Below are 26,056 nucleotides of genomic sequence, written 5' to 3' on the forward strand. Positions count from 1 at the left end.
TCTATTGCTACAATTTATATTATCTTTACAAACACATGAAAAACCGCATCTGCTGTATTGTTCAACATCTTTATCAATGATTTAGATGAAGGAATTGAGGATAAACTGATTAAATTTGCTGATGACACAAAGCTAGGAGGGATAGCTAATACTAGAGAAGAGAGAGAGAGGATTCAAAAAGACCTAAATAAACTGGAGCAGTGGGCAGCAACCAACAGAATGGTTTTTAACAGGGAAAAATGCAAAGTACTACATCTGGGCAATAAAAATGAAAAAAGCATATACAGAATGGGAGGGATAGAGCTAAGCAACAGTACATGTGAAAAAGACTTAGGTATACTAATAGATCATAGACTGAACATGAGTCAACAGTGTGATGCAGCAGCAAAAAAGGCAAATACAATTCTGGGATGTATTAACAGAAGCATACAGTCTAGATCACGTGAAGTCATTATCGGTCTTTACTCCTCTTTGGTCAGACCTCATCTGGAATACTGTGTACAGTTTTGGGCACCACATTTTAAAAAAGACATAGACAAACTGGAGCAAGTTCAGAGAAGAGCGACCAGAATGGTGACTGGTCTGCAAACCATGTCCTATGAGGAACGGTTGCAGGATTTGGGTATGTTTAGCTTGCAAAAAAGAAGACTGAGAGGAGACTTAATAGCTGTCTACAAATATGTCAAGGGCTGTCACATTGTAGAAGGATCATCTTTATTCTCATTTGCACAAGGAAAGACTAGAAGCAATGGGATGAAACTAAATGGGAGGAGACAGATTAGATATTAGAAAAATCTTTTTGACAGTTAGGGTGATTAATGAGTGGAACAGGCTGCCACGAGAGGTGGTGAGTTCCCCTTCAATGGACGTCTTCAAACAGAGGCTGGACAGACATCTGTCTGAGATGATCTAGTGAATCCTGCTTTGAGCAGGGGGTTGGACCAGATGACCCAGGAGGTCCCTTCCAACTCTACCATTCTATGATTCTATGATTCTATGATTCAAAGCAGCATAAAAGACGCACCAAAAACAACCTCTCTTTTAACAGTGGTTTTGAGAAATGGATTTTTCTGCCAGAAATACCCCCACATTAAAAAGCTCCTTGTGAACATAACCTAAGTGTACAGCTCCTCCTAAAAATAAAGGTTCAAGGTGTACAGAGAACATATAAGACTCTTATGTCTTCAACAACATGCACATATATTTATAAAATCACCAGAAGTGAAGAGAACAAAAATCTCCATGATCCCGATACCAGTAACTCCGGGGTCATACGAACATATTTCTCAGTCTCCCGACCTAAACTTACAACCTCATATGTGCCTATGAGACGATAGTTTTGGGGCAGAAGATTCGCCAGCGTTGCAGTCCATGAAATACACCCGTCTGAATCCAGCCTAAAGGTCACAGAGTCGACAAATGTTCAGATTAGATGCAGGGTGTAATTAGACGCTGGGTGTAATTAGACACTTGTATTCTCACTCATTTAGTAAAATAAATATATGTAATAAATATTAGTACGTTTAAAAATACCCCTATTCTAAATCCGAGAGAGTACAAGAGGGGTGATAACATGAAGAAAAGTTCCTAACTGCATGGGATTTGTAAGAGAGGTGATAACATGAAGAAAATTTCCGGACAGCATGGGATTATTAAAATGGGTGATAGCATGAAGAAAAGTTTCTGACAGCATGAGATTGGTAAAAGGGCGATAACATGAAGAAAAATTCCTGGTTGCATGGGTTTAGTAAAATGGGCAATAAAATGAAAAAGAGTTCCTGACAGAATGAGTTTAGTAAAATAGGCAATAAAATGAAGAAAAGTGAAGAAAAGTTCCTGACAGCATGGGATTGGTAAGAGAGGCGATAACATGAAGAAAAGTTCCTGACAGCATGGGATTGGTAAGAGGGGTGATAACATGGAGAAAAGTTCCTGACAGCATGGGATTGGTAAGAGAGGCGATAACATGAAGAAAAGTTCCTGTCCGCATGGGATTGGTAAGAGGGGTGATAACATGAAGAAAAGTTCCTGACAACATGGGATTGGTAAGAGGGGTGATAACAACATGGAGAAAAGTTCCTGACAGCATGAGATTGGTAAGAGGGGTGATAACATGGAGAAAAGTTCCTGCATCCCTTGTCCTTGGGGTCTTATTAACTTGCATTTGGTAGTTAATGAAAAAGTAGCGGGCAGATGGCTGTCAGTGTGACTGCAGGATGAGACAACGTAAAAGGTTGTGTTGTAGTCTGCAACTATAGAGACACACTGATCTGCATTGGGGCTGTAGACAATACGGTATGTTTTTAATGAAGACTGTTTGCTTTGTTTTTGATGCTTTGCCAAAAAAATAAATGTTAGTAAAAGTGTACAATGGCTTTAAATGATCAATATTCCGTCTTGCAGAGATCCTACATTTTCCAGAGAAGGCCACTGACCCCTCCAGCTTTAATAAAACAAGAGCAGTACTACCAGTCGCTGACTAAGCAGATGGCCGACAGAAGAGGCAAAGAAGTGAAGGAGAAGCAGGACCAGGACTTACTGGCCAGGCTCGAGCAAGTGCAGCTTGCAGAAGAGTACTGTCTATTTTACAGTTTCTATGTCTATACATGTAATTGGTGTACAGTATGGCGGAGCTCTAATAATGCAGTCCTGTGTAAAACCGTAGACAACACATCATGACATCACAACACATTGCACCAAACCACCAAATCATCATCCACTCTGGGAAAAAATAGCTCAACTCCATGCTGCTCAAAATGAGACGGACAGCTCTATGGGGGAGGAGTAGTGAGGAAACATGCAAAGGGAGACATGGAAAGATCGTGCTGAGCTTTCTAACAAGTCTTTTCCCTCACCCCAGAGCTGGATTCACATCTACACTGATCCCTCCAATCTTTTGTTGCTTCTCTCTATGTGCTAAGGAATGGAGAGCAGGAATCACACTCTCTGTATGTGACTGTGACTTCATGGCAGACAGTCTCCTCCCAGTAGCTCAGAGTCAATAGCAGATTAAGAGCTGGAGCCTGCAAAGGCGAAAACTGGTGAAAATGGCCAGAAATAGTGTTATTCCTCATGTTCACAGAACAGCTTATTCTGAAAAGTTACTTACGTACAGTTACCCTTATTGCCTTCTATATAAATACTGATTAAAAGTTGACGGGAATACGACCGAGGAGGAACTAGCAGAATTCTGAATCCAGCTCTGGTGGAGAACGGACTAAACAACGTGATGTAACCCAAGATCTGGTCAAGATTAGAAAAGAAAAATTACTCAGCATTATAGAAGCCATATTATTAGATATTATAAACTATATATTATATGGTTCCGTACATTATATAGCTTCTAGATTGATGTTCAAATGCTAAAATGCACAATTTAAAGTTTTGACAAAACTTTTAATTGCTTTAATGAAATCTACCACTAGATGGCAGTATGTGCACTGAGAAACACCACACTACAGTATATTATACAGAGGCTCTGAATTTACTGCTGGCAATCTTGAGAGGGAAGGTCCGAAACCAATGTTGATTTTTATTTTCTTTTTATTTTAATAATATAATAGTTTTTCTAATATGGTTTAATTAAAAAGTCCCCACCCATCCCTCTCTAATCAAACTGTTTTATTTTTTTTTACCTATTTTTGTTTTGATGACGCTTCGTTTGTGAAACCCCAGTGCATGATGGAATACTCAAAAGGGACGTTATCAGGGGGCAAAAGCTGCAGTCACTGCCAGAGCCTCTGCCCCCACCCTGAAACAAAGCATCATCAACAATGTCCGTTTCAGGGCGAAGCTAGTCCCTCCTGTACTGAGCATGCCTCAGCTGTCAATTCCAAGATATGCTCAGTACAAGCTCCCTTTTTTATGTGCAATATTCTTCTCAGTGCACAGTGACAGTGTGCTCCCTCATCGGTTCTAATTAGAAGCAAAGATCTGGCAACAGAGCGCACAGTCAGTGCACATTGGAAAACAAGAAGGCGGAGAGCAGAGATCAGCCCCGCTGACAAAAGCAGCATCTGTTTTAGGCTGGTCTCTGCTCGCTCGTTCTCTCATTACAATGCGCACTGACAGTGTGCCCTGTTGTTAGCTCGTCACTTCTAATTAGAGCCAACGAGGGAGCGCACTGTCACTGTCCATTGCTAAGAATATTGCACAGTAAGAAAGGAGCTTGTACTGAGTATCCGTTGGAATCGACAACCGATGCAAGATCAGTACAGTAGGTTCTTGCCAGCCCCTGAAACAGACATCACTGATGATGCTTTGTTTCAGGGTGGGACATAGGCTGTGCCAGTGACCACAGCCTCTGCCCCTGATGACGTTACATTTGAGTATCCCAGTATGTACTGGGGATTCTCAAACGAACGAAGCACCATCAAAACTGAAAAAGGTAAAAATAAAGCAGTTAGACTAGAAAGGGAATGGTAGGCACTTTTTAATTAAACCATATTTGAAAAACTATTATATTATTAAAATAAATAGAAAGACATTTAGGATGAAAATCAATATTAGTTTTGGACCATTCCTTTAAGAATAACCATTGATTTAATTATTACATTATGAATCAATAGTACAAGTGAAAATAAGAAACTTTGTAATATATCTTATCAGAGAAATCTCCTGCTGGACTGATCTTTCGCTTTAAAAATTCTCGATTCTGTATTCAGTGAAAACAGAATGTTGTATTACTAAGACAAGAGATGCCAGTTGGTGCCTATAAGACTCTATGGAGGAGGAGGAGCTCTAGCTCCTCCCTTTCATAGGATAAGAGAGTTGGTGCCTATTAGACTCAATGGAGGAGAATCTCTAGCTCCTCCCCTCTAAATAGGAGATGCCAGTTGGTGCTTATAAGACTATGGAGAAGGAGGAGGATCTCTAGCTCCTCCCTCCTCCACTCTACATAGGAGGAAACAGTTGGTGCCTATAAGACTCTATGGAGGAGGATGAGCTCTAGCTCCTCCCTTTCATAGGATGAGAGAGTTGGTGCCTATTAGACTCAATGGAGGAGGAGAATCTCTAGCTCCTCCCCTCTAAATAGGAGATGCCATTTGGTGCTTAGACTCTATGGAGAAGGAGGAGGATCTCTAGCTCCTCCCTCCTCCACTCTGCATAGGATGTAACAGTTGGTGCCTATAAGACTCTATGGAGCAGGAGGAGGATCTCTAGCTCCTCCCTCCTCCACTCTGCATAGGAGGTGACAGTTGGTGCCTATAAGACTCTATGGAGAAGGAGGAGGATCTCTAGCTCCTCCCTCCTCCACCCTACATAGGAGGAAACAGTTGGTGCCTATAAGACTCTATGGAGAAGGAGGAGGATCTATAGCTCCTCCCTCCTCCACTCTGCATAGGAGGTGACAGTTGGTGCCTATAAGACTCTATGGAGAAGGAGGAGGGTCTCTAGCTCCTCCCTCCTCCACTCTGCATAGGAGGTGACAGTTGGTGCCTATAAGACTCTATGGAGAAGGAGGAGGGTCTCTAGCTCCTCCCTCCTCCACTCTGCATAGGAGGTGACAGTTGCTGCTGATAAGATTCTATCAGCAAGCGAATACACAGCGTGGAATCCATTGCATTTTTGTTTCCTATTTCTATACAAATATAGCAGAAAATGTTCAGCGATTTTGTGTTTTATTTTTAAGATCTCTGCTTCCTGTCAGTGATTTATATCCAGAGACGTAATACCTGCTTAGTGGTCAGTGAGGTCTTTGGCCTGACTGTTAGTAGTCACTCACCTTGGTTTATGTCTCCTTCTAGGTTGGCCGCTCAGAGGTCTAAATATTTAAGGGAGAAAGCTGAACAGGTTGTGTGCTACAAAGACGCCCTGGACACACAGGTAAGCCTCTAAATTGGATATGGCTAGGCCTACATCCATTACTCCCTCACTCATGACTTCAGATCCTCCAAGCTAGCAGAACTTCCATAAACAGCGCCACTCATGTCGTCAGGCTGTGTGTGGTATTGCAGCTAAACCTCATATACTTCAATGGATTTGACCCTTAATTTCCCACCATTCCCATGAAGCCGGCCCTGGCACTTCCTTTCTACACTCCCATGTTGTCCTTTCTTTTACGTTAATAAAATCCCTATTTGCTATTGATGTAGGTGAAAATTAAGCCTGGTTTTGCTTTGCCACCTGCGACGGAGGACGCAGAACCAGTATTTGGCCAGAATGATATGACCAATGATAAATTGGTGGACAGGAAGCGTCGGGCACAGGAGGTGTACCAGCACCAGCTACAAGCCGCAGCGGAAAGGAAACGCCTGGCCGTGCTGAACGACCTGGTGCAGCAGAGGAAGGAAGCCGACATGTTACAGCGCGCAAAAGAACGGTATATACAGAAGTAATGTGTACAGAGAGAGATCAGGCAGGGAGGCAGGGCAGGTGTACCATGTGTGCCTACAGCATTTCCACAGTGAGCAAGGGAAGCAGGATTATTTGTACCTGCATCATTTACAAAGAGAGACAGGAGACCGTACTACTTGTACCTGAATAATTTATAGGCAGAGCCAAGGAGGTAGTACGATCTGTGCCTAAAGTGTTTAAAGAGTGAGAAAGGGAGGTAATACTATCTGGGTCTTCAACATTTACAAGGTGAGAAAGGGAGGTAATACTATCTGTGCTTACAGCATTTACAGGGTGAGAAAGGGAGGTAATACTATCTGTGCCGACAGCAATTACAGAATGAGTAAGGAAAGCAGGGTTATCTGTACCAGAATAATTTACATGGAGATACAGGGAGATAGTACTATCTGTACCTCCATAATTTATAGTTTGAGGCCAGGAGGTAATACTTTCTGCACCTACAGCAATTACAGGGTTAGTAAGGGAGGTAATATTTTCTGAGCCTGCAGTATTATCAGGGTGAGAAAGGAGTGCAGCACTATCTGTATCCACTTTATTAATATGGGGGGATAGGCACACAGTACTATTTGTATTTGCATCATTTACAGAGGGAAGGAGGCAATACTATCTGTGCCAACATCATTTACAGGATGAGAAAGGGAGGTAATACTATCTGTGCCAACAGCAATTACAGGATGAGAAAGGGAGGTAATACTGTCTGTGCCAACAGCATGAGAAGGGCAATCAGTACCTTATGTACTTTCTTCATTTCCAGGCAGTGAGTGGGCGGTAATCCTGTCTTGTACCTACATAGTTGATAGGCAGAAGGGGTAGAAATCCCCCTAACATCGCTCTCGTTTCTTACACATCTGCCACAGGTTGTTGTCAGATCGAGCGGCGGAGTTTGGGAAGATTCACAGATTACAGAAGGTGTTACAGGAAGACTGGACGAGGAGCTCAGAAATAAAGAGACAGAAGGAACACAAAGAGGAGCTCTACATGCAGTAAGTGCGGCAGCGGTGCCGTCTCCTCCTCTTCATCAGCAGAGAATACGCCGGGTCTCACTGCCATCCTGCGGTCTAAGAGTGGCCGGTCACCTAGTCAAGGAGTGGCCACCGCTTGCAGGACCTGCTCTTAAGCTGACTAGATCCAGTGATTCAGCGCCCCTGCGCTTCTCTCATGCTGCAGAAGCGGACTGTCAATCTTCAGGAGCGCACAGCCCCCCCGGTAAGGATGGAGCTGGGAGGCTGGGGAGTAGTGCGCTCCTGAAGAAAGAAGATGAGACGAACCCTTTAAGGGGAAGTTCCCACGTTGAATTCTCTCTGAGGATATCTATATGTACATGATGCGGTTAAGCTGCACATTTTACACGAGGAGTCCAAAAAGCATTGGGGTACCAGGAGCTTCAGGGTACACCCCTACCTCACTGTTGTAAGCTGTCTTCTTATTCCATCCAGGGCGCGGGGGGAGCTTCTTCTAGATCAGTTTGAGAAGTACCGTCGCTGCTTCCAATGTAAGAGACGCACGTCCAACTGCGGAGAGACCAACGTGTGGTGCGAGTCCAGATATATCCCCGGATCCCGGCTCATGGTTTGATGCCTTCCTCCTGTCTGGATTCTCCCAGGGAGCCACACTTGTGACTGTGCTTTGTGCGGTTGTAGTTATTTACAATGATGGGAGTCTGCATACTAATTATAGTCAATGATAAAACCCAAATAAAAAGACACGTCCGTCCAACAACTTCTTCTCTGGCTGCGCCAAGAATAAATGTAATTAATGAGATCTACAGCGGCACCAAAGACATTGTGCTTCTGAAGGCAGATTAGTCCTTTCAGAGGAAAACTAGAGAGAAATCCAATTAGCCCTCCTATTCATTAACACAGGATTAACTTTACTACACTTTATAACAGACAAAACGAGCATAAACCCTGTTGTAACTAAATAAGTAAAAAGCAAAAGTGCGTTTAAATAACATAGGGTTCTTAGTAACACTGTTTTGATCAAAAAAAGTATAAAAGCCATCCCACCACGACAAGGTGACCCTGTTCGGGACGGTCCTACACTGTCTAATATTAAAACCTTACCATTTGCCAGAAGAGATCTGTGTGAATAAGGACAGACAAAGGACTGGGTCCCGAACTCTGGACACCTCAGCCTTTTGCTTTTTACTTATTTAGTTACAGCAGGTTTTATGCACTTTTTGTTTCTTGTAGGTTTTGTCTGTTTAATGGCTAATGTGAACATGCGTTTATATGTTGCATTTATACCAACTCAAACTCCAGCTCATTTTGTGTGTTTTTTCTTGGATTTTTGCATTTTGTTCAAGTTGGGACATGGCCTCCCTTCCTTGAGCAGGACATTACATTTAAAAGGCTGAGGTGTCCAGAGTTCAGGACCCAGTCCTTTGTCTGCCCTTATTCGCACAGGTAACTTCTGACACATGGTAAGGTTTTAATATTAGTCAGTGTAGAACTGTCCAGAATAGGGTCACCTTGTCGCAGTGGGATGGCTTTTATATTTTTTGTTGATCAAAAACAGTGTTACTAAGAACCCTATGTTATTTAAATGCACTTTTGCTTTTTACTCTTTTAGTTACAGCGGGGTTTATGCTCATTTTGTTTCTTGTACCTTTTGTCTGTTTAATGGCTAATGTGAACATGCGTTTATATGTTGCATGTATACCAACTCAAACTCCAGCTCAATCTGTGTGTTTCCACCTTATAACAGTAGTTTATTGAACCTAAATGTCTAAAACGTGGACCGGGCACTAGAACATTTTTAGTTGTTCAATATTGGGCATTGACAAATATTCTTGACAAATATCAAGGATAATTATCTCTCCCAACTAGTGCAGGAACCAACGAGAGGGAAGGCCGTGTTGGACTTAATATTGACTAATAGGCCTGATAGAATAACTGAGGTACAGATAGGGGGGCACCTAGGTAATAGCGACCATAATATTATCAATTTCAAAATGCCCTTCAGTAGGGTTATCAATAAGGGAACAACAAAAACATTAAACTTTAGGAGGGCGAAGTTTGATCAGCTGAAAGAAAACCTTCAACTTATAGACTGGGACAAAGTTCTTAATCAAGGAAATACGAATAGTAAATGGGAAACCTTCAAAAGAATTCTGAATACTCAGTGCGAGAGGTATATACCGTATGGGAATAAAAGGGCCCGAAATAAGAGGAAACCAATATGGTTGAATAAGAACGTAAAAGGGGCGTTAAATAGCAAAAAAGAGGCATTCAAGAGATTAAAACAGGAAAACAGTAAGGAGGCACTAATGTGTTACAAGGAAAAAACGAGAACCTGCAAAAAACAAATAAAAATAGCAAAGGAGGAAACAGAGAGACGTATTGCTAGGGAAAGTAGATCAAATCCCAAACTGTTCTTTACGTATATAAATAGTAAAAGGATTAAATCGAATAATATTGGACCGATAAAAAGTGATGAAGGCAAAATCATAGAGAAAGATGAGGATAAAGCTAATCTATTAAATAAATTTTTTTCGTCAACTTTCACAAAGGAAAAATAACTAACAGGCGAAATGAGAAGTGACAAACTTAATCCTCCACTGAGTATGACAAATCTAACCCAAGCTGGGGTACAGAAACGCCTCAGTAACATTAAAATAAACAAATCACCTGGACCTGATGGCATACACCCACGGGTACTAAGGGAACTAAGTAATGTGATAGACAGACCGTTATATCTTATATTTAAGGACTCTGTTGAGACTGGGTCTGTGCCACTTGATTGGCGACAGGCGAATGTAGTGCCAATATTCAAAAAGGGAGCGAAAAGTGACGCCGGAAACTATCGGCCGGTGACTCTGACGTCTGTTGTGGGCAAAATTTTTGAAGGCTTTATTAATGAGGCAATCATGGAGCATCTTGATGCTAATAATCTATTAACCCCGAACCAACATGGATTCATGAGGAATCGCTCCTGCCAAACAAACCTGATTGACTTCTACGAGGAGGTTAGCTCTCGAGTAGATCAGGGGGAACCAGTGGATGTCGTGTATCTCGACTTCTCAAAAGCGTTCGATAGCGTGCCACATAATAGGTTGGTATACAAAATGAGAATGATGGGGCTGGGGGAAAATGTCTGCAAGTGGGTAGCTAACTGGCTAAAGGATAGAAGGCAGAGGGTGGTTATAAATGGAATATACTCAGATTGGGTAAGCGTCACTAGTGGGGTACCACAGGGGTCTGTACTAGGCCCAATGTTATTTAATATCTTTATTAACGACATAGTCAACGGGATAAATAGTAAAATATCAATATTTGCAGATGACACAAAGTTATGTAAAACAATTAATACAAAAGAGGACAGTGCAGACCTACAGAGGGATTTGGATAAGCTGGGTAGGTGGAGCATTAAATGGCAAATGAGGTTTAACGAGGAGAAATGTAAGGTCATACATATGGGAAGGAAAAATGGAAGTCCCCAGTACTCACTGAATGGGAAATCATTGGGGAATTCAGAGATGGAGAAGGACTTGGGCATCTTGATTGATAGCAAACTAAATTGGAGTGCCCAAAGTCAGGCCGCTGCTGTAAGGGCAAACAGGGTAATGGGATGTATCAGAAGAGGTATAGCTGCAAAGGATGAGAACATTGTTCTTCCACTGTACAAAGCACTGGTCAGACCACACTTGGAATACTGTGCTCAGTTATGGGCCCCAATATATAGAAAGGATATAAACGAGCTTGAAAAGGTACAAAGGAGGGCAACAAAATTAATAAGGGGAATGGAGGGACTGCAATACCCAGAGAGGTTGGCAAAACTAGGACTATTCAGCCTGGAAAAGAGAAGGTTGAGGGGGGACATAATAAATGTGTACAAATATGTTAGGGGACAGTATAGAGACCTTGCCCGGGATTTGTTCAAAAGGAGGGATATTACGGTAACAAGAGGGCATTCACTAAGACTGGAAGAGAAAAGGTTTCAGCACCAGCATAGGAAGGGGTTCTTTACGGTAAGAGCAGTGAGAATATGGAATTCACTGAGTGAGGAGACGGTAATGTCGGATTCACTAAACCAGTTCAAGCGGGGACTGGATGCATTTCTAGATACCAGGCAGATTTCTGCATATACCGTATATTCCGGCGTATAAGACGACCTGGTGTATAAGACGACCCCCCTACTTTCCTGTTAAAATATAGAGTTTAGGATATATTCACCGTATAAGACTACCCCTTTTCCAACGCATACCAAACACCGGTAAAAATAAAAAAAAAACAGATTTGAATTTAACATTGTCCTTTTTTTAATTTAAATTCTTATGACATGCAGGTATATAGCAGGAAAACTGTCACTCATAAACATATTAAAATAGGGGGGACCCCACGTCATTTTTTGGGGGGGTCCCCCATTCTAATAGGCTAGGTATTCAGCTGGGGGCTGATATTAGTAGCCTGGGAAGCTCCGTGGGTATTACCCCCTTCCCAGACTTCAAACATCTGCCCCAGCCGTCTGCTTAACCTCCGCTAGAGACTATAATGATGGTGGATCCCACGCCAATTTTCTTTTTAAAAAATCCTTTATTTTAACACTAAATGACAATTGAGGGGTTAATAAAGATGCAGTCCCTAAATTATTATTAATTTTGTAATTAATTTTTCCCAAAAATGTTGACGTGGGCTTCGCCATATTTTTGTGTCCAGCCAGGTACAGCAGGCAGGAACGGGCTGCCCCCAACCACCAGCTGCCTATTTGTACCTGGCCGGACACAACAATATAGGGAAGCCCTTTTTTTTTAAAATTATTTCATGAAATAATTAAAAAAAAAAGACGTGGGGCTTCGCCCTATTTTTGTGTCCAGCCAGGTACAACTAGGCAGCTGGGGGCTGGAATCTGCAGCGCAGGGAGACCCAAGCTTTCTGCCCCCCCCGCTGCAAATTGCAGTCCACAGCCACCCCGGAAAATGGCGCGTTCATAGAAGCGCCATCTTCTGGCGCTGTACCCAACTCATCCAGGGCCCTGGTGCGGTGGCTCACTGGGTAATAAAGGGGTTAAGGCCAGCTTGGCATTATCAGCTGGCCCTAAGCCCGAAATTCATGGGGTCACGCCAATATTAGACATGACCACCATGAATTTCTAGTAAAGTAATTAAAAAAAACACAACACCCAGAATAAAGTCCTTTAATTGAAATAAAGACACAATTTTTTAATGTTCTAAATTAAACCATACTTACCATCACGCCCATTCCAGCTGAAGCCAACGATCTCCTGCAATAAAAGTAAAATAATAAAGCAACCTCATCCTTACCTCTCCATGGTTCCCAGGACCGGTCCAGCTCTGCTACATTCACATGACAGGCTGGACCACAGCAGAACGCTGCCATCCAGCTTGCCATGCGGCAGACACTGAGAAGCGCAGACATGCTTGTGCTCCTCAGTGTCTGACTGTGACGGCATCCAGATGAGCCGAGATCATGTCCAATGAACTCGGCTCACCTCATGCACGTCACTGACAGCGTGGGAAAATTCTCCTGCTCCCCGCATGCGCAGTAGAAGTTTCCCACGCTGTCAGTGACGGACGTCCAGGAGGTGAGCTGAGTTCATTGTCGGCTCATCTGGATGCCGTCACAGCCAGACACTGCAGAGCGCAAGCATGCCTGCGCTTCTCAGTGTCTGCGGGATGACAGGCTGGATGGCAGCGTTCTGCTGCGGTCCAGCCTGTCATCTCGATGTAGCAGAGCTGAAGCTGTCGTGGGAACCATGGAAAGGTAAGGATGATGTTGGTTTATTATTTTTCTTTTATTGCAGGAGATCGTTGGCTTCAGCTGGAATGGGCGTGATGGTAAGTATGGTTTAATTTAGAACAATAAAGAATTGTGTCTTTATTTCAATTAAAGGACTTTATTCTGGGTGTTTGTGTTGTTTTTAACTTTTACTATGGGGTTAGTAATGGGGGTGTCTTATAGACGCCTCTCCATTACTAACCTGGGCTTGATGTCAGCTGGCATTATAAGCTGACATCAACCCCAGCCCTATTACCCCACTGCCACCGCTACAGGGCAGCATGGAAGAGCGAGGCTAAGTGCCAGAATTGGCGCATCCTATGGATGCTCCATTTCTGGGGCGGCTGACGGCTGGTGTTTCTAGCCTGGGAGGGGGCCAATATTCATGGCTCCCTTCCTGGGCTATTAATATCAGCCCCCAGCTGTCTGCCTAGCCTGTGCTAGCTATTAAATTAGGGGGGACCCCACGTCATTTTTTTTGGGGGGTCCCCCATTTTAATAGCTAGTAAAGGCTAGGTATTCAGCTGGGGGCTGATATTAGTAGCCTGGGAAGCTCCGTGGGTATTACCCCCTTCCCAGGCTTCAAACATTTGCCCCAGCTGTCTGCTTAACCTCCGCTAGAGCCTAAAATTAAGGGGAACCCCACGCCAATTTTTTTTTAAATAAATCCTTTATTTTAACACTAGATGACAAGTACAGTAACCAACACTGTCACTGTACTTCATATATATGTGACTGACATGTTTCTATCTATCTAATCTATGTGTGAAGCTCTATTCTGTCTGTTCTAAATTGTCGGGTACCGCTGCTGAATTGCCGGCCGGCTTTTTTAAAGAGACGGTGCATGAAAACACTATTATTTGTTTTAATAAATCCTTTACACTAAATGACAAGTACAGTAAGCAACACTGTCACTGTACTTCATATATATGTGACTGACATGTTTCTATCTATCTAATCTATGTGTGAAGCTCTATTCTTTCTATTCTAAATTGTCGGGTGCCGGCTTATGCCGCTGCTGAATTGCCGGCTTTTCATATATTGTCACAGAAGCGATGCGAACTTCCCAGCTCCGGACACAGCGCAGCGCTTCTGTGACAAGTGAAAGCTGTCGGCACAGAAGCCCTGCGCTGTGTCCGGAGCTGGGAATACGCAGCGATGTGTCAGTTTCAGCACAGAAGCGCTGACTGTCTGGACCTACCGCCGCCGTATTTTAACTCCCTCCACCTTATATTAACTCCGACATGGCAGGGATACGGCCACGGCAGCTTATTAACACCCCCAGAGTATCCCCGCATGTCAATTTCTGAAAGTTCAAAAGCATTACCGGCGTATAAGACGACCCCAGACTAGACAGAAGATTTTTCAGTCTTCAAAAGTCGTCTTATACGCCGGAATATACGGTACTTAAAAATAGAATAAAATAGTAGGTTGATACAGGGATTTATTCTGACTGCTGGTTTCAGAGTCGGGAGGGAATTTTTCCTCAGGTGAAGATTGGCTAAATCATTTGGGGTTTTTGCCCTCCTCTGGATCAACTTTAGCAATTACAGAACTAACAGGTCGAACTTGATGGACGCAAGTCTTTATTCAGCTTTACTAACTATGTTACTATGTATTGAGTGACCTCATGATATGGCCACACGTATACGTGAACTCCAGGGACTCCAGGGATTTTAAACACCAGACTTGATGAATCCCACACTTTGTGTCCACATCAGATGGGTGCTGCCATAATGTGTACATTTTAAGAGGGTATGGGTTTGGCTGGTGTTAAAGGGGTTTTCCATTTTTTAAAAAGTTTTCACCTACACACGGGATAGGTGATAAGTTATAGATCGGTGGGAGCTGAACAGCCAAGGGGCCCACTGATCAGTGGCACTTATTTCAGAATGGAGCAGTGCTCATGCTTACCACCGCTCCATTAATTCGCTATCAGGGCTGCCCAAAAAAGCCAAGTGCAGAGCTCAGCAGTCACATAGGGAATGAATGGGGCAGTGGTTGAGAATGTGCATTGTCATCTCCATTCTTGTTCACACTGTCGTATATTCTTTCTAGCTAGAGAATCGGGGCCGATTATGCAAATGACACTCCGCTCAAACTCAAGCCCCCGTCACACTAAGCGAGATCGCTAGCGAGATCGCTGCTGAGTCACAAGTTTAGTGACGCAACAGCGACCTCAGTAGCGATCTTGCTACGTTTAACACTTAGCAGCGACCAGGCCCCTGCTGTGAGATCGCTGGTCGTGTCGGAATGGTCTGGACATTTCTTTGATCGTTGAAGCCCTGCTGGGTAGCATGCATCGGTGTGTTTGACACCTTACCAACGACCTTGATGACGACTCAGACACAGAAACACATAGGCGTGCATCGTTATACAGATCGTTACGGGTCGCTGCATCGCTTCTGCGTCGTTGGGAAGATCTGACTGTTTGACATCTCACCAGCGACCACATAGCGACGCAGCAACGATCCGTGACAGGTCGTATCGTTGTCGGGATCGCTGTAGCGTCGCTTAGTGTGACGGGGCCTTCAGTCACCTTAGTGTGATAGGATAGTCGAATCGCAGCACAGGTGAGAAGATGGACAGCTTAATTTCTCCATCTTCTCCATAGTCTGCACACGTACATCCGAGGGCAGTCCGATGTTTCACTTGCACCTGTAGACTTGTATGGGTTCGCTTGGTCTGATCGGAGGCACTCGCAGCATGCCAAATCAGCATGAGAAAAAAAAATTGTGGATCTGCACGGCCTCATAGTAAAATATTGGGGCGAGAGCTATCCGATAAAATGTTAAAATGTCAGAGAGCACTCATCCGTGTTATACGACACTAACAAACACTCGAAAAGATGTTCAGCTGCGCATTCGTGCTATGACTCCCGGAAATCCTTTCTGAGCTGAACACTTTCACAAATCTCTGAAGTGGCGCCAAGTACTCTCACCTTCACCGACACATTGTAACAAACTGCAGCTCTGCTACCAGTACCAAGTCTAATCCTCCGAATGCTTTACTTCAAATGACAGCACTATGGACTGGTTGAGCTGCTGAGTGGACATGGGAAAGGATTAATGGATTCTCGAGATCTACCTCAAGCCTAATATCTGCTTTGTGCGGCGGTCTTCAGCCAGTTTGGGTAGTACCCCCAGTTTCCTGTACTTAGGCGACACTTTGAGGAGATCAGACCTGTTCTTCCGTAGACCACCAATCTCACGAAGTAGAGTTTTCGAAATTGGTAAGATGAGCGCCCTTTAAGTCGCAACTGAAGAACTGGTTTGCAAGGGCTTAGAGGATAGACACCTTTTTTATTTTCCTCTGGGGCCGTCCCTCCTCAGTGCACGCCCCTGAATATAGCATCTAAATAGGATGGCTGCATTGTCATTTAATTAACTTAATAATTAGCAAACTTCGATTATTGTCCAACCTCTTTCAGCAAAGTCCCCCTGCGCAAGAAGTGCATGTGGGTCCTACTGGTGCGACATACAAGATCCTGCTACATGTCCCATAAAAATTTATATATAGGGCTTCTATAGCGAATGCCTGAAGCCTTAATCTATCCCTCGGGCTAACATGTAAACGCCAGCCGGAAAAGTATTTTTAGCAAGTTTATATAAAAAGCATTATACAGGAACAACTTGCTGTAAATGTATCAGAGGCAAAATATAAAACCACAAAAAGACATCAGTGACGGAGACATAAGGTCTCAGACGCCGCACAGAGAGTCATCTAAAAGAAGCAGGTTTATTTTAAAAGGAGTTACAAGTATAAAAGTTTCCCGGTGGTCCGAGTATCACAGAAACATTCGGTCACATAGGAAGTCAGTGCATATACACGTTACCATCACAAGGGCTAAGAATCCTGACATTGGATTAAAGGGGTTCTCTGAGAACAGAAAAAAATAAATATCTAAAGGAAATGTCATTATCAGTAAATGTGTAAGCATCTTTATTTAGCAAATCGCATTCGTTTTGGCTAGGGAGGTAATCACTATAGAAGGAAAATGGCCGCTGCCTTGTTACACTAAGAGAAACCTATCCTAGAATGATCGGACAAGTGTTTGTGAGCATGTGCAGTAGGAGATCTATCCCCTCCCTTCATGTATTGGAAGGTGGAAGAATATTATAATCTAATACTGGAGATACCAGTAGTGCTGAGGTAAGATGAGGCTGCTCACCCTGCTGTCCACCCTATCTATCTGATCTAATACTGGATATACCAGGGGTGCCCAGGTAAGAAGTGGCCACTCACACTGCTCTCCACCATGTCTGTCTGATCTCATCCTGGAGATACCAGGGGTGCCCAGGTAAGAAGAGGCTGCTCACACTGCTGTCCACTTTATCTATCTGATGTAATACCTGACATACCATGGGTGCCTAGGTAAGAAGAGGCTGCTCACACTGCTGTCCACCCTGTCTATCTGATCTAATACTGGACATACCAGGGGGTGTGGATGTAAGAAGAGGCGGTTCACACTGCTGTCCAACCATCAGATAAACAAGTTGGACAGCAGTGTGAGCATTCTCTTCTTACATCACCACCACTGATATCTCCAGTATTAGATCAGATAGATATGGTGAATAGCAGTGTGAGCAGCCTCTTCTTACTTCAGCACCACTGGTATCTTCAGTATTAGGTCAGAAAAACAGGGTGGACAGCAGTGTGAACAACCTCTTCTTACCTCAGCACCCCTGATATCTCCAGTCTTAGATCATACATACTGGGTGGACAGCAGTGTGAGTGGCCTATTCTTACATCAGCACCCCTGGTATCTCCAATACTAGATCAGATACACAGGGTGGACAGCAGTGTGAGCAACCTCTTCTTACCTCAAGACCCTGGTGAACGGCAGTGTGAATAGCCTCTTCTGACCACAGAACCCCTGACATCTCCAGTACTGGATCAAAAAGGCAGGGTGAACAGCAGTGTGAGCAGCCTCTTCTTACCTCAGCATCCCTGGTATCTCAAGTATTAGATCAGAAAAACAGGATGGACAGCAGTGTGAGTGGCCTATTCTTACATCAGCACCCCTGGTATCTCCAATACTAGATCAGATACACAGGGTGGACAGCAGTGTGAGCAACCTCTTCTTACCTCAAGACCCTGGTGAATGGCAGTGTGAATAGCCTCTTCTGACCACAGAACCCCTGACATCTCCAGTATTGGATCAAAAAGGCAGGGTGAACAGCAGTGTGAGCAGCCTCTTCTTACCTCAGCATCCCTGGTATCTCAAGTATTAGATCAGAAAAACAGGGTGGACAGCAGTGTGAGCAGACTCTTCTTACCTCAGCACCCCTGATATCTCCAGTCTTAGATCATACATACTGGGTGGACAGCACAGTGAGCAGCTTCTTCTTATCTCCGCACCCCTGATATCTCCAGTCTTAGATCATACATACTGGGTGGACAGCAGAGTGAGTGACCTATTCTTACATCAGCACCCCTGGTATCTCCAGTACTAGATCAGATACTCAGGGTGGACAGCAGTGTGAGCAACCTCTTCTTACCTCAGCACCCCTTGTATCTCCAGTATTAGATCAGATAGACAGGGTGGACAGCAGTGTGAGCAGTCTCCTCTTACCTCAGTACCCCTGGTATTTCTAGTATTAGATCAGATAGACAGGGTGGACAGGAGTGTGAGCAGCCTCTTCTTACCTGAGCACCCCTGGTATCTCTAGTAATACACCTTCATACACATGATTGGATGGGTGGACCATCCTACTGCACATGCTCACAAGCACCTCTCATTCTAGTACAGGTTTCTGTCAGTGTAATAAGACGGCGGCCATTTTAATTTACTGTAGTGATTACCTCCCTAGACAAATGTGATTTCATAATAAAAGTTACTTAGGAATTTATTCATAATGATATTTTCTCTCTTTATATTTTTTTACTTTCCTGGAGAACCCCTTTAAGGAATCTCAAGTAGTCTGCACAGATTAGAGGCGGAGCTTAAAGCTGGTGGAGAGGCGGAGCCTAAGGCCAGGGTTATGCGCACAAAGTACTTTACACCAATCGCCTATATCTTCCAACAGATGAAAATCTCATTTTTGGGGTGAAGACGAAGAAGAATGAGGACAAAACTCACATACTTCAATGTGGGGTCCTCCATTGATGTATGGTCACCGAACCCCAATAATAAGGAAATGACTAATACTTCGTACACAGTTAGAAATTTGGAAAGACTGCATCTAATGTACAAAACAGAAGATAATAAGTGTCGGGTAAAACTGGCCACAGACAAAAGACAAGAGTCCAGCGAACAACACAGATACCACAGATTCAACTTTTACCCAATTGATAAGAGGCGATAAAAGTGTCTGGCGGCCATGAATCCCCACCGCTACCCCACAAAAACTTAACACGTCAGTAAATGACTTGGGGGTGATCTGTACGGGACAACATCTATAGTCTATGACCTCCTGTAGGGTCGGCCTAGAGCTGCTGAAGAGTTGTCTAGAATTGGAAAAATCATAACAGCGCCACTCATGATCACAGGTCGGGTGTGGTACTTTAGGTCAGCCCCATTCATTTCAGTGGAGATGAGCTGAAACACTATACAGGACCCATGTACAGGAATAGTACTGGAAGGAAGCAGCCATGTTTTTCTAACCTTTAAACATTGAAGTAACACAGAAGAATGGCGAAGAGATAATTAAAAAAATAAAAATAAAACTATTAATTTTGAGGGAGAATCTTTGACTAAAAACCTTGTTGTCCATAGCAACCAGTCCGATTCCACTTTGTGTTTATGAAAGCTGCATTGGTTGCTATGGGTAACACGGCCGCTCTCTGCCTGGTTACGAGGCCTAGTTTTTCTCCTCACATGTTTTCTGTCATTTGACATAGAGCCCAAAGTTATCCTATATGTCGGCAGAATATTGTTCCCGAGACTCATTTTGTTGGGTTCAAACTGTTCTTGACCATCATCAACATATTATAAGCTTTATCGGCATAGAATGGGAGCTGCCATTTTGTTGGTGGCTCCAGCATTGAAAAGCAGACTTGTTGTTTCTGTTTTTTAATGTAGGTTTTGTTTACCATGAAGTGGTACCTTTTGCCTGATGAACGGGAAAACATATCATATGGGCTGAATACAATAATGAGCAGTGGCCCAGCCATTTTGATTTTCGTTCCCACCAATTATGGATGAAGCCTGATTTTTCCGTAGACCGGATTCACACAGCTGACTCTCACAGTCAGTATGCACACTGTGATGTCCGGACTAACTCAACTTCAGGAGACCTATGACTGGCCTGGATATTGCAGCCTACATTTGGGCCAGGAGACCTGTGACCGGTCCGGATATCGCGGCCTGCACTCAGGCGTTCGGGTCAGGAGACCTTTGACCGGTTGGGATATCGTGGCCTGCACTCAGGCGTTCGCGTCAGGAGACCTGTGACCAGTCCGGATATTGCAGCCTGCACTCAGGCGTTCGGGTCAGGAGACCTGTGACCAGTCCAGATATCGCGGGCCTGTACTCAGGCGTTCGGGTCAGTAGACCTGTGACCGGTCCGGATATCGCAGCCTGCACTTGGGCGTTCGGGTCAGGAGACCTGTGACCGGTCTGCATATCGTGGCCTGCACTCAGGCGTTCGGGTCAGTAGACCTGTGACCGGTCCGGATATTGCAGCCTGCACTCAGGCGTTCGGGTCAGGAGACCTGTGACCAGTCCAGATATCGTGGCCTGTACTCAGGCGTTCGGGTCAGTAGACCTGTGACCGGTCCGGATATCGCAGCCTGCACTTGGGCGTTCGGGTCAGGAGACCTGTGACCGGTCTGCATATCGTGGCCAGTATTCAGGTGTTCGGGTCAGCAGACCAGTGACCGGTCTGGATAGCGTGGCCTGTACTCGGGCGATCAGGTCAGTAGACCTGTGACCGGTCCCGATATCGTGGCCTGAACTCAGGCGTTCGGGTCAGTAGACCTGTGACCGATCCGGATATCGCGGCCTGCACTTGGGCGTTTGGGTCAGGAGACCTGTGACCGGTCTGCATATCGTGGCCAGTATTCAGGCGTTCGGGTCAGCAGACCAGTGACCGGTCTGGATATCGTGGCCTGTACTCAGGCATTCGGGTCAGCAGACCTGTGACCTGTCCGAATATCGCGGCCTGTATTCAGTTGTTCGGGTCAGGAGACCTGTGACCGGTCCAAATATTGCGGCCTGTATTCAGGCGTTCAGGTCAGGAGATCTGTGACTGGTCTGGATATCGCGACCTGTACTCGGGCATTAGCAAACAAAATAGGTCGACAACATTTACATTTTGAAGCCTTTTTAAGTCCCCCGTGTCGGCCATATTTGTACAACTGCTCAGCCTGTGGCCGGACTTCGTAGTAGATCTGTAATTAAGAAGAGCTCTTAGAACGAAAAAGATCGACAATGAAGAAGAGCCCAAGGTGACTGTTTTTAACAGGAGACGGACCTGTTTGGGACACTTGTTCTAGTGACTTTTGGGGGTCACAGCAGCGGGCTCTCAATAAAGGTGATCAGACCTTTATCCTGTGGATCCCTAAGGAAAGACCCTGTATTGGGACTATGCTACCATTCTTAAAACACAGCCTGGTTGAGAGTGGTACCAAATGCATCATGGCCCTTTCACGCCAGACCTCAATGGTCAGTATAAGTATGCCACCAATGCACATTTTGAGTAAAAAAAGAAAAATCAGTGACACTGCTCACTTCATGGGTAGCAAATCTGGTCTGAAGACTGGTATATTGGAGTCTTTACCCACGCTGGTGTCATATGTCAATGCCAACATGGTGGTAATCGTAGGGTAATGGTAATCGTAGGGTAATGGTGGCAAGGGTAATGGCCCAAAAGTCCAAATCCTAAGACTAGGGTTGGTTCCCGTTTTGTCATGGTGGGGAAAAATTATTAAATATGTTGTTCGCCGTGATGGATTCTTATAAAACCCACTGATCCGGTAATGCTAAGCTAATATTACATTCATAGTATTCCACGTGCCGGTTCCTTCATGATTTATGGATTATGGGAAGCTTTGATCTGAGCTTGTTTCTTGGTGACCTCCCAGTGGAGCGTTTCGAAAGTCCGACATTACAACGCCCAACAAGACTACACGTCTTGTATCTCCATGGCATTCTCCGGCCACAGGTAATTGTCTATGGTGAAGGAGTCGTAGTCCGGGCTGTAGACTAGGGACTTCACAAATGCCTCCTTGTCCTGGGGTTCTGGATACCAGGAAGCCAAATTATTCTTGTATGCATAGTCCACGATCTAAGAAGATGGTAAGAAGAACAATGGTTATAGAAACGATTATAGACGGTGAGGAGCCTTCATCCACTTTACAGAAACATTGCATTGAATCTCCACAACTGATTTTGTTGGGTTTCGCTTTTATAGAATATATTGTGCAGTATAAATGACAATGACGCAATACAAATTTATAGGATTTTTTTTATGTTTTACCCTATTTTGCACAATAAAAATAATTTCTTTTTGTGTCTATTCAAAGACCCATAACATTTTTATTTTTTCCATCGATCGAGCTGTATGTGACTTTGTTTATGCAAGGCAAGTTGTAGTTTTCATTAGTAACATTTTGGGGTTTATATGACATTTTAATACCTCGTTATTTTGTACTTTTAAGATATGGGATAAACAGAAAATCTGTAAAATTGGCACAGGAGATAAGTCATTTCTTCTGTACATCGCAGTGCTGTTGCATTGTAGTAAGTGGTACAATCACAGTTTACAGTCAGCTAGGTGGACTAAAAAATAAAGTAGAAAAGCAAAAATATTACACAAAATGTAAAAGTTCAAAAATAAAAAAAAGCAAATAATTTGGTATCACTGTGTCTATAAAATTCTGATCTATATCAAAAAGCAATATTAATTAATCCATACAATAAACCCTGTAAAGAAAAATACCGTAACTAGAAATGCCATAACTGCAGTTTTTTGATCACCGCAGTTCCCCAAAAATTGCAGTATAAAGTGATCAAAATATCAATATCATATCTACCCCAAAATGGAATCAATAAAAACTACAGCTCCTGACATAAAAAAAACAAGTCCTCACAAAACTCCATTAATGGAAAAATAAAAAAGTTATCACGACACAAACCAATTTTTTTTTTAAAAGCAGTAAAATAAAAAAAAATACATAAAATTTGATATCGCCGCAATAGTACTGACCTAGAGAATTATGTTACCAAATAATTCATACCAATCAGTTAACAGCTATAAAACTGAACCTCAAAAAACAGAGGCAAAATTGCTGTTTTTTTTTTTTTTTTTCACTATTTCGCCCCACTTTTTTTCAAATTTTTCACTACATTCCTTGATAGAATGAGAAGTGTTATTTAAAAACTACAACTCGTCCTGCAAAAAAACAAGCCCTCGTGTGGCAATGTGGACATAAAAATAAAAAAAATAACAGCTTTTGGCAGAAGGGGAGGAAAAATGAAAGAGCAAAAAAAACAAAACAAAACAAAAATCGCTCCTGCATGAAGGGGTTAAGAAACAGCCCAACAGAATTTATAACTACTTAAAAGAAGCCGACAACTCAAGAACTTTACTCATAATCAAGGAAAGAACCATGACGGGACCGGAGACACTTACCCTCACAGCAATTTTGAAGGACACTTCCCTGATGGTACTTAGTGGAGGATACAGTCTGCCCTCCGCTAGATTTTCTGCAGTCACATCTTCTGCAATAGCCTAAGAGGAGACACAGTTAGTGCTGTATTTAGATAAATATTAGATAAAAGAGAAGTTAGTAGTACGTATAATCGTCAGATTATTATTCATGTGCTATCGAGCTTGGTAGTTGCAAAATCCAAAACAAGATCCGTCAACAGCAGCTTGTTGACAGTTTCCACGCAGACACACTCAAAAAGTGAACAAAGTAAAGTTAGAACACGTTACACTGCCGCTAGAGGTGGAGCTTTACTTCTAATCAAGGCTAGAAATACGCACCTCTGCCGTGGTCAGGAAGATGTCCTCAGAGATGTGTCGAACGCCACATGCGATGACCCCCAGAGCCACACCGGGAAAGACATAAGCGTTATTTCCTTGACCTGGGTAGAAGGTCTGGCCGTTTGGAAGAGTCACCTTAGAGAATGGGCTTCCACTGGCAAAAATTCCACGGCCCTGGTACAAGGAAGACAAATATTTGTAAAGATCATTATCCACATGAAGAAAAACAGTAGTTAGCTTAAAAATCAACTGTCACTTTATTCATTTATTTTCATAAATCAATAATACTCATGAAAATAAGAAACTTTGTAATATCTCTTGAGAAATCTGCTTCTTTCACTTCCTGAACTGATCACTCTTTCTCAAAAGTGTCAATTCACTGTCTTCAGTAAATACAGACTTTTCCATTACGGAGATAGGATATGACGGTTAGTGCTCATAATGTTCTATGGAGAACTGTAATTGTCATTTCAGTAAAACTTGCAGTAGAATGTCTGTGTGTTCCTCTAGCTCCTACCTAGAATGTCTATGTGTTCCACTTGTTGCACAGCTTCTGGATACCCACAGTTGCAGTCTAAAACTTCACAGAGCAGATTACATGGGATAACAAGCTTTTACTTCTCAGAACATGAGGTAAAGGAAAAAACGCACAGTCACACAGTACTGCACCAGAAAGTAAGAACAAAACAGAAAGTACAAGAGAGACTTTTTCCTTTTACAATACAGTAAACAAGGAAACTTTACACAACATCGCCATCTACTGTCAGATCAGCATAAAGTCCTCCTTCACACAAACAAAGAAGTCCACAACTGTTGCATAGACCAACACCCTTTCTCAACAGTAAGGACTTACTCAGTCAAACCTAATTTCTTCATTAGTCTCTGATGTTTTTCAGCATTCAATGCCTTTGTGAAAATGTCTGCTGTCATATCTTCAGTTGGACAATATTCTAATTTCAGGATTCCTTGTTCCTGATGGTCCCTCAAGAAATGCTACTTCACATCAATGTTCTTGGTTCTTGGGTTAACTCTTTCCATCTGAGCAAGAACAAGACATCCTTGATTGCCCTCATTCATTTTTGTTGGTTTCAACTGTGCTTGTCCTAGGTCTGTTAGCAATTGTCTTGACCATAGAACTTCTTGATTTGCATGTGCTGCTGCAACATATTCTGCTTCTGTTGACGACAGCGTTACTATTGATTTTTTTTTTTTACTAGTCCAACTAATTGGTCCACCTGAGAGAAAGAAAAGATAGCCACTGGTAGATTTTCTGTCAGTTGGATCTCCAGCCCAATCTGCATCAACATATCCAGTTAAAATGCATTTATCACTTGTAGGCAGTTTCAGTTTAACATTGCTGGTTCCTTTCAAATAACGTATTACGCTCTTCACAGCATTCCAATCCGCTTTATTTGGCTTGGACACTTTTCTACTCAGAATTCCTACTGCTGCTCCTATCGCCATTCTGTACTCTTCATTATTTGGTAACACATTTCTCTCACTACTCATCTCTTTAAGATAATTAGTTTCCATTGGAGACTTTGCTAGTTTTGCATCCTTCAATCCAAATGTTTTGGTTATGTCTTGAATCATGTGATTTTGATTAAGTAGGAAACTTCCATCTTCTTCTCTATCTGTATTCCTAAGTACTGTTTCACATTTCCCAAGTCTTTGATCTCAAAATGTTGATTCAGGATTTTTAGTATGTCCTCTTTATCCCTTTCTTTTTCAAAACAAACTAAAATGTCATCAACATATACGAGTACATAGATCCATCTGTCCATTAGTCTTTTAGTGTACAGGCAAGGATCAGCTTTGCTTCTTTTAATTTTTTCATTTGTGAGCACCTCCGTGATTTTATCATTCCATGCTTTAGCAGCTTGTTTTAAACCATAAATACTTTTCTGTAATTTGCAAACCATGTTTGGGTTACTTTCATCTTTGAATCCTGGAGGTTGTTCCATGTAAATATCTTCTGTTAAACTTCCATTCAAAAATGCTGTCTTTACATCCAGATGTTTCAGTTTA

The 26,056-nt window shown here is 43.1% G+C and overlaps 2 protein-coding genes across 3 annotated transcripts in view; one reads left to right on the top strand and one right to left on the bottom strand.

Annotated features, from left to right (window-relative positions):
* CCDC81 (coiled-coil domain containing 81) overlaps window positions 1-8,076 on the top strand; it is a 67,829-nt gene extending 59,753 nt beyond the window's left edge. Inside the window, exons 12-16 of the mRNA XM_073662030.1 lie at window positions 2,404-2,573; window positions 5,748-5,826; window positions 6,096-6,322; window positions 7,215-7,340; window positions 7,794-8,076. Of these exons, the coding sequence (XP_073518131.1) occupies window positions 2,404-2,573; window positions 5,748-5,826; window positions 6,096-6,322; window positions 7,215-7,340; window positions 7,794-7,932 (741 nt within the window). The 3' untranslated portion in view covers window positions 7,933-8,076. The remainder of the gene's footprint in view (window positions 1-2,403; window positions 2,574-5,747; window positions 5,827-6,095; window positions 6,323-7,214; window positions 7,341-7,793) is intronic.
* Window positions 8,077-16,683: 8,607 nt separating this feature from the next.
* The window catches only part of ME3 (malic enzyme 3), a 292,535-nt gene continuing 283,162 nt past the window's right edge, over window positions 16,684-26,056 (bottom strand). For both annotated transcript variants that reach the window (XM_073662033.1, XM_073662034.1), the window contains exons 13-15: window positions 24,029-24,202; window positions 23,672-23,770; window positions 16,684-22,324 (exon numbers count right to left, since the gene is read on the bottom strand). In XM_073662033.1, the coding sequence (XP_073518134.1) occupies window positions 22,163-22,324; window positions 23,672-23,770; window positions 24,029-24,202 (435 nt within the window). In that variant the 3' untranslated portion in view covers window positions 16,684-22,162. The remainder of the gene's footprint in view (window positions 22,325-23,671; window positions 23,771-24,028; window positions 24,203-26,056) is intronic.

This window comes from Phyllobates terribilis, unplaced genomic scaffold (assembly GCF_046119375.1).
Source record: "Phyllobates terribilis strain yellow unplaced genomic scaffold, ASM4611937v1 Scaffold_2__4_contigs__length_985480577, whole genome shotgun sequence".
Classification (NCBI taxonomy): Eukaryota; Metazoa; Chordata; class Amphibia; order Anura; family Dendrobatidae; genus Phyllobates; species Phyllobates terribilis.